The sequence below is a fragment of the Tinamus guttatus genome, unplaced genomic scaffold, assembly GCF_059628265.1.
Source record: "Tinamus guttatus ecotype Peru unplaced genomic scaffold, ASM5962826v1 Tinamus_guttatus_pri_ptg000327l, whole genome shotgun sequence".
In the NCBI taxonomy this organism is placed as follows: Eukaryota; Metazoa; Chordata; class Aves; order Tinamiformes; family Tinamidae; genus Tinamus; species Tinamus guttatus.
Genome location: NW_028288861.1, coordinates 8,128,288 through 8,143,819, shown reverse-complemented (window position 1 = coordinate 8,143,819; position 15,532 = coordinate 8,128,288). Strand labels below are relative to the sequence as shown.

Below are 15,532 nucleotides of genomic sequence, written 5' to 3'. Positions count from 1 at the left end.
TTTGGGGAAGCCCATGGAGTTCAGGCTGGAGGGAGGGTCAGCAGGGAGCTGCTAATGGTGACTGCCTTTCTTGCCTGAGCCCAGATGAAGATGAATGCCTGAAGGATCCTTGTGCTGGAAAAGGCCACTGTATCAATAATGTGGGTTCCTATGTGTGCCTCTGCTACTCTGGGTACACCTTGATCGTCTCAGAGAACAAGCAGACCTGTCAGGGTAAGTGATTTGCCATCTAGCCCAGGGCTGCGACCACCAGGAAGAGGAGTAACCTTTGATGGGGGTGGAGGAGAGTCCTGATATGGTGCTTCCCCGGGCAGAGCCTGCTGCAAGTGGAGCAGCTCTTCTCTTGTACCCAGCCTTCCCCACTCCGGAAGGGGATGACTTCAGCACTATTTCCCACTGTGTTACCAGATCAGGATGAATGTGACCAGCCCTCTGCATGCCCCGGGCAGAAATGCATCAACACTCCTGGCTCATACCGATGCGAGTGCAAGGAGGGCTTTGTCATGAACCCCAGAGGACAGTGCGAAGGTGAAGCTGCTTGCTCCCTCTCCTCCTGTCTCTACAAACCAGTTCTGTGCAGAGCTGAATACCTCGTGTCACTGCTTAGTTACTCCTCATGGAAAAGAGGATGAATCCACCCATTCTTGCCTGCCTTGTGGTTCCTGTGATTGCCACCTGTCCCTGCCTTGCCCTGCAGGAGCAACAGGCTTTTCTGGGCTGGGAGAGGAGAGCTATCTTTAGATCTTCTCCTATTTTCCCACAGAGAATTCTGCAGCCTGTGCTGGCTTTCCAATTTGGGAAGAGATGGCTGTGCATTTTAGTGTCAGGTTGACTCTTTCACCATAGCCCTGTGCTGCCCAATGTATTGAAGGGAGAGCAAGGTGCAGAGACTGATGCCATCTGTCTCCACAGCATCCCATTCACTTGAAATGTCCTGGGCCTTTCAGAGCATTTGATCTTGTGAACATATGAGCTGCCCAATCAAAACTCCCTCTTCTTTAGTAACTTTTTTTTCCAACAGAGTGTGGGAAAATATTTAAGGGTACAATATAGAAATTAGGGTGTGCACAGAATGCTGCCGTCCCCCACACAGCCAGGCTTTAAGGATTTCATGATCAGGAGACTGCATCCTAATCTAGTTATGAAAGTCCCTGGTGAAACAACCCAGCATAGATCCAACCCCTCTCTGTATATGTAAGCATTTATCTTGACGATGTCCTGTGGCAGTGAGTTGCACTGCTGGATTATTTCAGTCTTCAGGGTTAGGTGCAGGTTCCCAAATAGTAAGTGAGGCTCTTAACAAATATTGCCAAATCCCTGACAAACTCAGCACTCCTGTCCTTGGGAATCACTGTCTTGAAGGGGAACTCTGAGGTTCCAGCCACAGGGGATGTTCTGGAGACACCTGTATGTTTTTTGGATCCTGAAAGGAGTGTGTTTTTTTGGCAGATATCAATGAGTGTGTGGATCCCAGCCCTTGCCCCAATGGGAAGTGTATCAATACCCTAGGATCCTACAAGTGTGTCAGCTGTCCAGATGGTTATCGGGCCAGGAACGGGAGATGCACTGGTGAGGAACTTGAATACTCTCAGCAAGGCATCCTCTACCCTCATGACTGTGCTGTGACAAGCACAAACAGGGAGGGAGGCAAGTGCCACATGTTTTCCGAAGTGATGGACAGTGTTTATGGCCAGAGCACAGCACCATTTTGGTTTGGGCAGTTGAGATGGCCCAGGAGATCTCTGATCACCCTTGCCGTGCTCTGAGCAACCTTTGCTATGTCATGTAGATGTGGATGAGTGCCTTGTGGAGGGGACCTGTGCTCATGGACACTGTGTCAACCTGGACGGCTCCTTCCGTTGTTCCTGCTACCAGGGCTACGAGGTGGTACCTGATGAGAAGAGTTGCCAAGGTACTGGGGAGCTCTTAGTTTAGACCTATCATCTCCCTCAGAAGTGTCATGCCCCCAATCCAGAACTTTTCTTGGGCTCTTCCTGAATGCTTGTCTCTGCAAGTGCCAATAATGGGCACTAAGCCTCTGGCCCCAGTGTTAGCCTGTTCCCTCAGCACAGCTGCTCCTGGCTCCCCTGTTCCTGGTCCCCCCATTCATGTTTTCCCTCCATCCTTCCCACTTATCCCGCGTGTGGATTTATGCAGACATCAACGAGTGTACAGCAGTGGCTACCTGTCCCTCTGGACTGTGCCTCAACACCGAGGGCTCCTACTCCTGCGTGACTTGTGATTCTGGCTATGTCGTCTCCAGCGATGGCAGCACCTGTAAAGGTATCTCCTAGGCACAGAAGAATGGGTGCTGGGACAGTGAATTCCCAGGAAAGGGAGGGACACAGCCATAGCTGAGTTACTGGTGGGGCCTGAAGATTTATATAGTTTCACAATCCTTCTCTAGATCTTTACTGTTCAAGGGCTCTGGTGTGCCAGGTATGTGCAGTAGAAAGTTAATACTACATGAAAGGGACCCGCGTGAGAGGGCCCACTACAGTTTCAGCCCTACAGCTTGACTGCCCCAGCACAGACAGGAAAAACTCTCCTCTCCCTGACTGCTGACTCCCAGGGAATGTCCTGGGATATCATTAGAGTTAGCTCAAAGCAGGTTCCATATTTTGGGCAAGGGAAGGAAGAGGACAGAGCTGGCAAAGCTGTTTGGTTAAAGATAGTCTAATGGATGGAGAATGTCTCTCTAGAGAGCCACGGGACTCTGCAGCCTCCGCATAGGTGGCAGACACTGTCCTGGAGGAGTTTGCCTTTGATGTGAATCTCTGAAGTTTTCTTCTGTATGGAGACTTCCAGTAAGATAAAAAATGGTGCCTTCCCCCCTCTCTTTTCCTCTGTATTGGTAGCTGAGAAATATACTGTGAAATGGTGTCACTTTCCATCTGATTTTTAGGTGAGATGGAAAGAACATGCTTTCACAGAGTCCCAGAACAGTGGGAGTTCCAGGGACCTCTAGAGATCATCTGGTCCATGCCCCCTGTTCTAGCAGGGTCAACTAGAGCAGGTTGTCCAGGACCTTATCCAGCTGGGTTTTGAAAATCCCTGAGGATGGAAATCCCACAACCTCTTTGGATAACCTATTCCAGTGTTCAGCTGTTCCCACAGTGAAGAAGCATTTTCTTGTGTTCAAGTGGATTTCACTGTGTTTCAGTTTGTGCTTGGATTTGGTCCCTTCTGTATACCCTCCCCCTTTTCCAAGACTCCATATGATCCATTTCCCAGCCACCTTGCCCTGGCTTTGTCACAAGGGCTCATTATCAGGGTTTGGTGCTGTTCGGGTCACGCTGACCCAATGGCAGGATGGCATGTTCTTCCCTTCCTCAGCTGGTGGCCTTGTCTCTGGATCTGGGTTTTGTATTTGAAGAATGATAAGGGTTTTGTGATAGTTTTGTGATAAACTAGGTCATGGTTCATTTCAAAGGGATGCAAGAGCATCCCTGTTGCTTGCAAACCTTCAAAAATGAGCAGTTTGGTACTATCTTGCCCTGGGGTGATAGGGAGCAGTGATCACTTACGCTTTTAGCACGCTCAGTGCTCTACAGAAAGGAAGAGAAGGTCCCTGCATTGAGTGCCAGTCTCAGTGCTTTAGCTTCTGGCAGGAGAGAATGGTAGAATGGGACCTTCTCCGCCAGCATGTCCTCTGCTTCCTAAACTCCAGCTCTCCTTCATTCTGCCTTGCTCATGGTTTCTGAAAAGGAGAGCAAAGCCCTTTTAGGTATCTGTCCTGCAGAAGGCGAAGCAAGGAACATTGCTGCTTTGAAGCTGAGCATCGAGACTTGTCTTCTGTCCTTGCCTCGCAGCCACATTCCCCATGGACTGCACAGCTCTCCATTAGAGGGAAGGCATCAACTCTGTCTTCTCCTGTGAGCAAAACCTTCAGAGTCTGAGCTCTGACTAAGGCCTGGGGAAGCAGAGGTGAGAAGATTTGCTGGCAGCTCTACAGCTGGATAAGAGCTGATATAGATCCCTGCCTTTGTACAGAGAGGCATCATAGGCAAATGTGGCTGGTAGGAAAGCAGAGCCAGGGAAGGTGTAGCTGGTGCTGGGTTGATGTCTGCTCTTGCGCAGTTGACTAAACAGAAGGTTTGTAAGCAGCCGTGGCTCTGCACCGGGCTCCTGGTGGTCATGGTAGCCAGAGCAGAGCTCCAGTGGAGGTGGATGCTGGAGCTAGTATCGTCGAAGTTTGTCTGTGAATGCCGGGTGTGGTGGGGATCTTTGCCAGCAGTGGCTGCAGCTGGGGCCTCACTCTCTACTGTGATTTTCTGTTTGAACAGATGTGGACGAGTGTGAAGATCCTGCTGTTCGGTGTGTGGGGGAGAGTGCAGGAATACTCCAGGCTCCTATGAGTGCCACTGCCAGACTGGCTTTGAGCTCATCAACAGCACCATGTGTGAAGGTACAAGTGACATCCCTGCAACCCTCTGAGTACCCAACATTTAGCATCCTCATGGATCTTGCTTTTCTCTCACCAGGGAATATTCCAGTACCAAATCTGGTGATGCCTCCATGCTGGGCACACCCATAGGGTGGCCAAACACAAGGGCACCATGGATGGGGAAGAGCCTCCCTTTTCTCAATGGCAAGAAAGCCAGGGGGTTCAGGAGCCCTGGAGAGCTGCCTCTAAGGGACTGTGGGGGACTATCCACATGCCTTGGGTAAGGGATGTTTCCCAGATCTGAGTGCATGGCTTTGATTCTTCTCCCTCTGCAGATGTGAATGAGTGCCTGAACAGTGAGATCTGCAGCCCCAATGGTGAGTGTCTCAACAGCCATGGATCCTACTTCTGCATTTGTGCTTCTGGCTTCTCAAGTGCGGCTGGTGGAGTCAGCTGCCAAGGTGAGCTGGCAAGTGGCAGGAGCATACCTCAGGTCCTGCCTTTCTCCTCGGCCCCTGTTGTAAGAGCCCAAATGACTTTTTTTTTTTCCTGTTCTTGCAGATGTGGATGAATGCGCAGACAAGTCCCGGTGCTTGCAAGGCCAGTGCCTGAACACAGAAGGCTCCTACAGGTGTCTGTGTGAGAATGGTTTCAAGCACTCCCAGGAGACTGATGACTGCATAGGTGAGAGTTCATCCTGGGGGAGATCACACCCCTGAGACACAGAGGGAAGGATGTAACCTCTGTCTGGTGCAGGGATGGAGCATCCTGGTTCCCATGTCCAAAGTTGTTGATGACTTCTCAGTAGCTCAGGGTTTCCAGCAAACTCAATTTGGTTGAGGCTCTGCAGTGGGCGAGCAGGGTCCTTATTTGACTGCCCTTGTCCCTTTGCACTCTTTTGGAACCTCTTGGCACTGGCCTGCAGACGTGGATGAGTGTGAAGAATATGGGGATGCCATCTGTGGTGCATGGAGGTGCCAGAACAGCCTGGGCTCCTACCGTTGTATCATGGGCTGCCAGCCTGGTTTCCACTGGACCCCTCTGGGTGACTGCATTGGTGAGTACAGCTCTGGGTGTCCCTCTCCCTCCCTCTGTCAAGGGCAAGGTGGCTGCGGGACATCTCTGCCAGGGGTGTGGGGGTAGAAGACAGATGAGGAAGCGCGTGGCCAGTGGAGAAGCAGATAATGCTGAGAGCTTGTTTTCCTGGCTGAGCTGCCTGCTTATGTCTAGACTTTTCTCTTCCTGGCATCTGGAACAGACACAGCATTGTGTTGCTTTCCCTCTCGGGGAGAGTCCTGGGCAGGTTACAGCCTTTCCAGGGCTAGGGCTGGACTCTAGCCCCCCGAGTAAGCTGTGCTTGCTGGATCTACTGCCTGTGCCAGTCACTTGGCTGGGGTGGGTGAGAGGAAACACTGCTGGTACCACAGTGTGTTAGGTTTGGGAGTCTGATTTGGGAATTCAGGCTCCAGGCCCAAGCAGAGGGAGAAGAGGAAAAGGGGGTGCAGTTTTAAGGCTCCTGTTTCTCAGGAAAGGCTGTGATTAGGAGGTGTAGCTGCCAAACACCGGCCTCAAGGCTGTGTCAGCACTTGGAGCACATGGAGCTGCTCCTGGCTTTGGGAGCAATGGACTGTGGGCAGGCGGCTGTCCTGGCTGCTCCAGGGACTCCTCCCTGATACAGTGGCAGGAAGGGAGTGAGGTGCAGCCAGAGGACTCGGTCACAACCATCCAGTCTTCTGGGCTGGAGCAAGGCAGAGATCCCTCCCTGGCTTTGTGGCACATGAAGAATGACCAAAGTCAGCATGGTCAGAGACAGGATGGAAACATCCTAGATTTGTCTGCTCATTCCCACCCCTCTGCAATTGCCCTGCACACTCAGTGTATCCTTGTATCTCTTGCTGATGTAAGCCTCAGGTACCACTGCCACTCACCTCCTCCACTTCCCTTCCATCTCCTGTTCCCACCTTGCTTTGTCCCACTACCCATCTGGCCTGTCTACAGCTCTGGGTGTTGCGGGAAGCTGCTCTGACACACACATAGTAAGGGAGTGAGCAGGGCAGCCAGACCCAACCCCTCACACCAACGTAATGCCTGCCCTATTCCCTGTGGCTTGGGATCAGAGCAGAAGTGGATGGGCTGGAGGAGTCCCTTGTAAGAGGTGGTTTCTAGGATGATTCCTGATCTCTCTTCTTCTGCAGACATAGATGAGTGTGCCAATGAGACTCTCTGTGGGAGCCACGGCTTCTGTGAGAACTCAGATGGCTCCTTCCGCTGCCTCTGTGATCGTGGCTACGAGAGCTCACCCTCCGGGCACTACTGCATTGGTGAGAGACACTTGCTCGAGGTCCTGTCCCCTGTGATTCCTCTATGGATCAGTGAGGACAATCCATTGGCAAATGCTTGGCCAGTGTGGATCAGCTCCACAGCCCTCATAGAGCAGTGCCTCCAGTGTGTAACTCTTCCCAAGACGCAGGCAGGGACTGTGTCCAGGCATGGAGAATCCTAGACACAAACAAGTCAGTCTTTGTCCCTTTGTTTTCCCATAACACACCATACCATTTGGGCTGCGAAGGAGTGGGGCTCTGTGAAAGAGCCAGTGGTGGTCTTGTTGATACTGAGCGCTTTTCTGTGCAGGAGAAAGGAGTCTTCTTGGGCCTGGAGACTCCAAAGGTGTTAGGTCTTTCAACAGATCCCTAGGGAGAATGGGCAGGACTGAATATAATGAAAACCTTTTTCACCATGAAGACAGTCAAGCAGCAGAAATGATGTCCAGAGAGTCATCTCTGTCTGTCGTGCAGTCTCCATCGCTGGAGATTTTCAAGACCTGCCTGGGTAAAGCCCTGAGTAACCTTGTTTGGCCTCATAGCTGACCCTGCTTTGAGCAGGAGATTGGACTAGAGGCTTACAGGTGTCCCTTCCAACCTGAATCATCCTATGATCCTATGGCACAGAGCAGCTGGAGCTCAAGCTCCCTGCATCCCCTGGGAGCAGAGCAAGATGCACTTGCCAGTCTTGTGTCTAGACACAGTGTTAACAGAGCTGCCAGCTCTTCCCCAAATGGGGTCCATCTCCTTGTTGATAGGTGACCTGCTGCTGCAGACCATACAGAGACTGTCCCCACTGAGACAGCGTTCCCCAGCGTGCAGAGCAGCCGTGCTGTGGCACTCTTGTTCCACGAACACCCATTGATGCCTCTTGCTTTGCAGATGTGAATGAGTGTGAGCTGATGGTCGCTGTGTGCGGGACTGCACTCTGCGAGAACGTGGAGGGATCATTCCTGTGCCTGTGCCCCAGTGACCATGAAGAGTACAACACAGAGGCCGGAGAGTGCCAGCCACGAGCAGCCATGGGTGAGATACAGCTATGGCAGGAGCAGGGCAGCCCTAGCTGGAGTGAGGTGCAGCTGGGGAGGTCACCAGGAGCTGCCAGGCTTATAAAAGGTCACTCGGGTATGGGTGGGCTTTTCTCTGGGAAGAGCTGGGGAGCCAAGGAGATGGGGATCGGGGAAGGCCACATTGCTGGTGATGATTCTGCTCTGGAACCTCTTGGGTATAGGCTGTTGCAGTGGGATCCTGAAAACCTCGTCCCACCCCTAATTTGCTGTGTTCCAGAGGGCCCCGAGAGACGGACAGAGCATGTCCCTGGCAGCATGGAGCGCAAGCAGTGTTACTACCACATCAGTGATGTTAGCCTGTGTGATAGTGTCCTGGCCAAGAACGTCACCAAAGAAGAGTGCTGCTGTACTGTGGGGGCGGCCTGGGGTGACAACTGTGAGACTTACCCCTGCCCTGTCTTGGGCACAGGTAGGACTGCGGCCTCACCACCCCCTTTCCAAGCCCAGGTAGGGCCAGTTCTCTGCCCATCTGCTCCTGGTCTGGTTACACTAATGATCTTCTCTGTTTTTTTTTTTTTTTCCCATGTCCCCTTGGCATCTGCCTCCTGGACAGTGGAGTATGAAGAGATCTGCCCTCTTGGGAAGGGTTATGTTCCCCAGAAAGACTTGCTTTCTGGAGAAGTCTCTTTCACAGGTACTAGCACTATTTTCTTTCTTTCAGGGAAGAGAGTGATGGAAGTGGAAAGGCTGCAAGGAGATTGAGGCAAAGAACTATCTCCCCAGGGTGGTGGTAGGGAATGCTGATGTCCTGCTCAAAGAAATGGCTGCCTCCCTCCATCCAGAGAAATAAGATTCTTAATATCACTGAGCCATTAGTGCCTCTTCTGCCAGTCTTGTCTCACCGCTGGCAGAGATTCTTTCTTGGTAGAAATCTCCCATATATGTTTCAAATGAGGGCTGGGATCCAGTAAGACATAAAGCCCTTCCAGTTGCTGAGCCAAATCCCTCAATGGGTGGCTTCAAGACACTTTACTTCCAGGGATTTTTTTCTTGACCTTTTGGAAATATGTTTGAAATTCCTGTTTGTGGAATGCCCAAAGAGATCCTCTGTCATCTGTTCTCATGCTCTGCTTGTGAGTGCTTCCTTATTTGCTTGCAGGCGTAAGGCAGGTGGAAGAGGAGAGCTCGCTTTGGGGGCCTGCTGGTGGTCCAGGCTGAGATGCTGTGCAAGCTTCTTCAGGCATAGAGTCCAGCACGGCTTGCTACCATGGCTCTGGTACCTGAAACACTCTCTCTCCCTCCATCTCTCTCTCAGATATGGATGAATGTGAAATATTCGGCTCTGAATTCTGCCGCAACGGACAGTGTTTGAACACGGTGCCAGGCTACAAGTGCTTTTGCCGAACAGGCTACTTCTATGACTCTAGCAGGCTTGAGTGTGTTGGTAAGATGGTCCTGAAGAGCAAAAGGGGTCCATGCTGTGTGAGAAGGGTCAGCAGTGCTACTACATTCGTTGTTGTCCCTGCCGTCTGTGTTGTAGGGTCAGGTCTGGCTAACAGCTTCCTGAGACCTTCCTAGGGGAATGGGGGAAGAAGTGGCAGAGACCCCCAGGGCAGAGGTTAGCTCCTGTTGCCCATGCTTGCCAGCCTGAAAAATTGCTCTCTCCTTGTGCATTGACAGATCAGGATGAGTGTCAGAATGAAGTGTACTGCATCAATGGAGAGTGTCTGAACACAGTTGGCTCCTACCACTGCTTCTGCAGCCTCCCCCTTGTGCTGGATGCAACTGGCAATCGCTGCGTGAACCTCTCTAGCCAGGCAGGTAAGACTGTGCCCTGCTATCAACCTGCCTTTACCCCTAACATCTTGCCCTGCAGCTGAGTGCCTGCAGAGACGTCACCAACCCCAGAGGCTGCTGACAAGGAAACAGGGAGTTGGGGTTCAGTGTCAGGCTGAAGGATTTGAGCACCAGGCCCAGTCTGAAGGCCAGGATACGGGTTACGTGATTGTCTCTCTCTAGACATGTGGATTGCGCCTTCCTTGCACCTTCCAGCATCTTTGGCTTGTGTCACTCTCAGATGGCCTGGACGAGTACGAAATCCACTTGGATGTGTGCTGGCAGACAGTCTCTGACTACATCTGCCAAGACCTGCTGCATGGGGAGCAGACCACGTACACCGAATGCTGCTGCCGGCTTGGTGAAGCCTGGGGTCAGAACTGCGCGCTCTGCCCACACAGGTCATCTGGTGAGCATGCATGGGCATGGGCAGTCAGTCCTGTGGCAGAGGTGGGGGACAGGTTGTGCCAGCTATGGTTGGCCATGTACGACTGCAACTGTGGCTCCTCTCATTTTCCTCATTGCCAAAGTTGTCCCAAGGGCTGAGATACAATAGTGGAGTAGGATACAGGTGAAAACTGAGTCCAAGGTGTTTGAGAGGGGAGTGCCTCTGTGCTCCATATAGCTCCTCTTCAAGCTGCACAAAGTCCAGTCCTGCTCAGTTTAGAAGTGCAGCAGTGCCTGGAGGGGACATGAACACACTGGGAGTTTGGGTTCACTGTTCAACGGCTCCCTGGCCCCAGACAGTAGCCGGTCTCCTCAGAGACACGGTCGCCACCAGCAGGTTACAGAGATGAAGAGTTGGAGCCCTCTCCTACTGAATGCAGGCCTGCCTTTGCTGGCTTCATGTGGACATGCTGTTGCCAGCTGTAGGAGACCTATCTCTATTGAGCCAGGCTATGCTAACCCTTTTTTCTCACTGTTTGTAGCTGATTTTTCTTTCCTGTGCAACGGGGCCAGTGAAGACAGTGAGAGAGAGGCTGATCTCCGAGAAAGGCCTAGGTATGAGTATGGACCGAGTTTGGAGGATTCACACTATGGCCTTACCAGTCCAGATATGGGACCCTATTACAACTACCTGGAGTCTGAGTATGCAAACCCTGATGCCAGTTTCCCTCGGAGAGAACCCAACAGTGAATTTCGTGGCAGCCCTTTTCACCATGGCCCAGTTCAGCCCCTGCCACGCTACCTGCCCAGCCAAACCGGTGAGTACTGGGAGACACAGAGAGGTGCCTTCCAACCCAGCATGTATCTGTGGAACTGCCTGGCAGGTGCCACCCCAACAAGGCGCTCCAGCTTTGGAGTGACCTCTCTCTGCCTGCTGCGCTTTCAGACGCTCTGAGTTTGTTTTAGCCTCACCAGCGCCATCCCACCACCTGCCTGGCATCCCCTCTGTGGGCTGAAGGAAGGTCGCCCTGCTCTTACACCACCTTGACATCCCACAGGCCGCTATGAGGGCTTCGAGGGGCTGCAGGCTGAAGAGTGTGGGATTCTCAATGGCTGTGAGAACGGACGTTGTGTGCGCGTCAGGGAGGGCTACACCTGTGACTGCTTTGATGGCTTCCACCTGGACATGACCCGCATGGCCTGCGTGGGTGAGTTGCTGCAGAGCCTGTCGGCCCCAGAAGGGGGTCGGCCCCAGAAGGGGTACAGGGCCTTCCCGACTCCCTTCTGTGGAAGGCAACATGGCCTTGGCATCTCTTAGCTGCTGCCGCTCTCTACTGGTGTTAGCTGGGACAGTTGTCGGAGGATCCAGAAAAAGTATTCCCCGCTTTCCTGGTGCTTCATTCCCTTAGAGCTGGGAAGAACTTCCTAGTATTCATCCTAGATCTTTCTTGCTGACAGCTAAATCAGTGCATCTTAGTGCAATAGTGAACATGGGGAGCAGCTGATCACACCCTGCTTCATATAGTTTGCTTCATATAATTTTCGTAATTAGTAATGACCGGCCACTGTTGCTATATCCCTGCTAAGTCCTCTCTGAATTCACCACTACTTTGCACTCTGCCCTGTGAGCCATGGCCCCTAAAGCTTCCTTATTCATCTCCTCTGCATCCGTGCATCCTGTCTCCAGCCCTCGCACAATGCAGCTGGGCCCCGGGCACTCGGCGGGGTGGACAAACTCTCTTTCCCTCTTTCCTTAGCCACGGCACTCCCTGCAGCTCCCAGCATCCCTTTGTTGTGTGACGCAATCATGCAAGTAATTCTTACAAAGCCTGTGGCCTCTACTTCCCCAGATGCTGCTGGGCATAACAGCTTCCTAACCCTTTATTCCCCATTCTGCATTTGTGCACTATGTTTCTTTTTCCACAGTGCTTCATAGTTGTCTTCAGCGAATTTTATCTGGTTGATTTTTTTGGACTGTTTCTGTGCTTTATCAGAGTAAGTCTGAACTTTGGGCCTCCTCTCCAGAATATTTACAATTTGAGATAACCACACATTTCATAGGCATTTCCTTGTCCATGCTAATGACAGTATTGAATGGACTAGGGATCTGGACAGACCCCTGCAGACTCTACTTTAAAGGACCTTTATCTGAGCAGCCAGCTCTTCCTAATTTGCAGCTTTGCAACTCTTTGTGCAATTGCTGTAGTTCTATCGAGACCATGTTTTCTTACTCTGCTTTAGAGTGTCATGTGAGAGTGTGTTGAAATCCTTACCATGGCCAAGACATATCACACCCACTTGTTCTCTGCGAGGCTAGTTATCAGGTCAGTGAATTGAAGCAGCTTGGTTTAACATAATCAGACCTTAACAGATCTTCACTGGCAGCTTAATGACCTCAATATCCTTTGGAGGGAAGAGAGTTTTGACCTAATCACTCAGTGATTAGGTGCTATAGTGAGTAAGGGTGAGTGGTCTGTAATTTGCATTCTTCCTCGTCTTTGAAGAGAACTATCCTGTTACCTTTCCTCATGTCTCTGGGATCTCCTTTATCCTCCATCTCAGAGAAAACCACTAACTTTTCAGGAACTTTTGGAGCATTAAGTATTTGAAGATGATTTTCAGTAGGTCTTTAACGATATGAAATGCAACTATTTTATGTAACTGGTTCCTGAGCCTACCTCTCACAACGTTGCCTGTGCTCTTGTGCCTTCATTTAAACACTTTAAACGTGGTCCACACTATGTCTGATCCCAATGAACATTTTATGGCTGGAACAACATTTTGGCTGGAACAAAGCCTGTGTTAGCTGTGCTATCTGGCTCAGCATTGTCTGGCTTTTCTTTCTTCCTCTGATAAGGAGCAGACCTACATTTTTCCATTGTTTCCTGCTAATGTATTTATAGAGCCTTTCCTTTTGCCCTTTGTGTCTTCTCTTAACTTGCAGCCATTTTATACTGGAATGATTCTCATTTTTTCCCTTCAGTTCCTCTACAATGATGCTTACTCACACACCTTGCTGCATTCAGGACTTTAAAGCATTTCTGGTGCTGTTGTCTCTCTCTTCTGTATTGCCCTTGTCTCTAAGTGTGGGCTGGATCCCCCCAATTCCTCTGTCCTTTGAGGCAATACGGCTATCCCTGTATACTGGGGACAGTGTCTCCTGGGACACTGAAAGCCACTGCCCTCTTCAAGCGATGAGGCTCACTCTTGGAGCCACACACTACCAACAGCTCTAGTGCTTCTGACTTTCCGATGCTTTTGCTCTGAAAAGCTCTAAAGATGCTTTTGCTTGTTCTAGTCCTCCCCCTGATTTTGCGGTCCATGGCCAACCCTGCGGCAACATCCTGCCTGCTCTTTCCCCTTTTATATTTCCCTGGAGACACCAACAAGGCCGTCTTCCACCCCTTCGCAGCCTGCAGAGTCTCCTTGGGCAGCACTTCATAGACAACCTTGCTATATTGGGGCCTGCTCTTCAGTTTGCTCCCTAACATCCTTTCCTCCTTGGACTTCTAAGCAAACCTGTCGCATCTGTGCTGATGTTCCAGTCCTGTGCTTATTCCGAGACTGCCAGTTCAACCATTGCTTCGGTTTCATGCTAAGGCTGCCTTACTCCACTTGACATGTGAGAGTCTTGACATCTCACATTTCCCCTTTCTATTTCTTGTCCCTCCTGCACCTGCTGTAATTCCCCATACTGCACCTGCAGGCTTTGCTTCAAACCTTAATCCCTAGAGCTCTACTTCCCTCTTTTTGACAGGTGGCCCATCTGTGCAGAGCCCCAGTCATGCTAAGGTGACCTAAGGGCTCGTGGGTGTGCAGAACTGCTCAGGCCTCCTGATGTCTGTCTCTGCTCAGTCTTTTGCTCTCACTTGGGTGGACTGATGAATCAGTTGTGCCTCCTCCCTTCACTCTTCTTCCCTGGGGTTTGGAGTCACTGCCAGTCTGCTCAGGGTGAGGCTGAAGTTTGTGGTCAGATGGGAATTTGGGGTTTGGGCAGGCATTTCAAGGTCCTATAGTTGCAAACAAGGGCTCTGAGACAGACCGGAACCATTTTCCCAGCTGGTGGCCTCTCCACACGTCAAAGTAGTTTAGAGACTGTCCTGAAAGCTGCCTTCAGCAGAGCTAATCTGCAGCTGGTGCAGCTGCATGTGGGGCTCCCTGCTGTGAACAGCTGGCCTAGCGGCAGAGCGGCTGGATGAGCACTTTGGCCCAGTTTACAGGTTAGTAAAACAACCCCTTGTTTGCACAGCGCAAGGTTCCTTTGTGTTCTGGTCCTGGAGGTGATAATCAGCCTCTCAGGGTCACTGTCATGTGCCTCCCCCAGCCTTTAAGATCAGGAAAGGGCATTTTCCAAGGCTGGAGTTGGCCTTTCTCCCAGATCTTACGCTGTAGGACAGCTTGTTAACAGAGCAGAGGGAGCTCTTGTGTTCCTTTGGGTGGTCCCCAGCTCCATATCGTGCTGGCGGGCACCTTATCTGGTGTGGCTTGCTGAGGGGGATGGAGGGGAGGCTCTGTCTTAACGCTGGGGATGCCAGATGCTGGGGACATCACACTTGGTGGGGAAGGGGGCTGCTCTGGAGCAGTGCTAAACAGGGTAATGAGGCAGGAGTGGGGAGAGGAGTGCAGTCTGGTGTGATGGGTGCAGGAGGCTGGGGGGGTCATGGTGGCAGCCTGGGGGTGCTGGAAGAACATAGAGGCTTGGAGAGGCTGGGGGAAACTATGGAATTGGCAGCAGCGCAGGCAGATGCTGGCTGCTTGCTGTGTGGGGAGCGGGGCATCCTCACGCAACCAGCTCACAGCCCTTCTCCTTACAGACGTTAATGAGTGCGAGGAGGTCAGCAACCCGGAGCCTCTGTGCCATGGTGGCACATGCGAGAACACGGAGGGCTCCTACCGCTGCCGCTGCTTTCCGGGCTACGTGGCCCTGGCCCAGCCCCACCACTGTGTGCCCCAGACCGCCCAGAGGCCAGCGGCAGCGTAGCTCTTGGAGAGCTGCAGGTGAGGGTGCTCCCTTTGGCACTCTGCTCGTGGACCTGGGACCTGGCAGCACAGAGAAGGGCCCCTGGGGCTCCAGTTATTTCAAGGCCCTTCACTCTTTCCCCTCCAAAGCACAGAGCTTCCCTGCCACGTCCCTCCCAGCAGTGTCTGCATGTGTACTGGCCAGGGCTGAGCGCCGAGCCTCTGCAGCCCCCATCCTTCCTGGCCTCACTGCCAGCTCCTGCTTCTGCCACAGCAGAGCCTCCCTAGCTTGCACCGCCTCCCCTCGCAGAGGCCTGCAGGGCACCTTCTCCTGTCACATAGTCCTTGTCTCCTGCCCTCACTGCACAAAAATCTGGTTCATTCCCCCACCAAGTGAGCACCACTGCTGCACTGACCTAGGAACAAGCCTTGTCCCCCCACGAGTGCTCACCCCCTCGCTCACTACGAAGACCCTGCCCCAGGCCAGAGCAAGGCGGGGGTCAACCCCAGCTTTCTGAAGTTGCTGCCTAACCTTGAGACACGGTCTGGAGCCTGCTGGGTCCCCACAGCACCTCTCCCTGCAGCCGTCCTGGACACATCCGTACCCCTGCACTTTGCCTTCATGCCTTGTG

The 15,532-nt window shown here is 52.2% G+C and overlaps 1 protein-coding gene across 1 annotated transcript in view; it reads left to right on the top strand.

Annotated features, from left to right (window-relative positions):
* Window positions 1-15,198, top strand: part of LTBP2 (latent transforming growth factor beta binding protein 2) — an 82,642-nt gene extending 67,444 nt beyond the window's left edge. Inside the window, 20 exon segments of the mRNA XM_088529216.1 lie at window positions 85-213; window positions 409-528; window positions 1,450-1,569; window positions 1,790-1,912; window positions 2,158-2,283; window positions 4,287-4,319; window positions 4,322-4,408; window positions 4,723-4,848; window positions 4,949-5,071; window positions 5,313-5,444; window positions 6,583-6,708; window positions 7,591-7,734; window positions 7,996-8,187; window positions 8,332-8,412; window positions 9,034-9,162; window positions 9,399-9,539; window positions 9,796-9,963; window positions 10,484-10,759; window positions 11,000-11,149; window positions 14,756-15,198. Coding sequence (XP_088385342.1) covers window positions 85-213; window positions 409-528; window positions 1,450-1,569; window positions 1,790-1,912; window positions 2,158-2,283; window positions 4,287-4,319; window positions 4,322-4,408; window positions 4,723-4,848; window positions 4,949-5,071; window positions 5,313-5,444; window positions 6,583-6,708; window positions 7,591-7,734; window positions 7,996-8,187; window positions 8,332-8,412; window positions 9,034-9,162; window positions 9,399-9,539; window positions 9,796-9,963; window positions 10,484-10,759; window positions 11,000-11,149; window positions 14,756-14,922 — 2,693 coding nt within the window. The 3' untranslated portion in view covers window positions 14,923-15,198.
* Window positions 15,199-15,532: the final 334 nt, after the last annotated feature.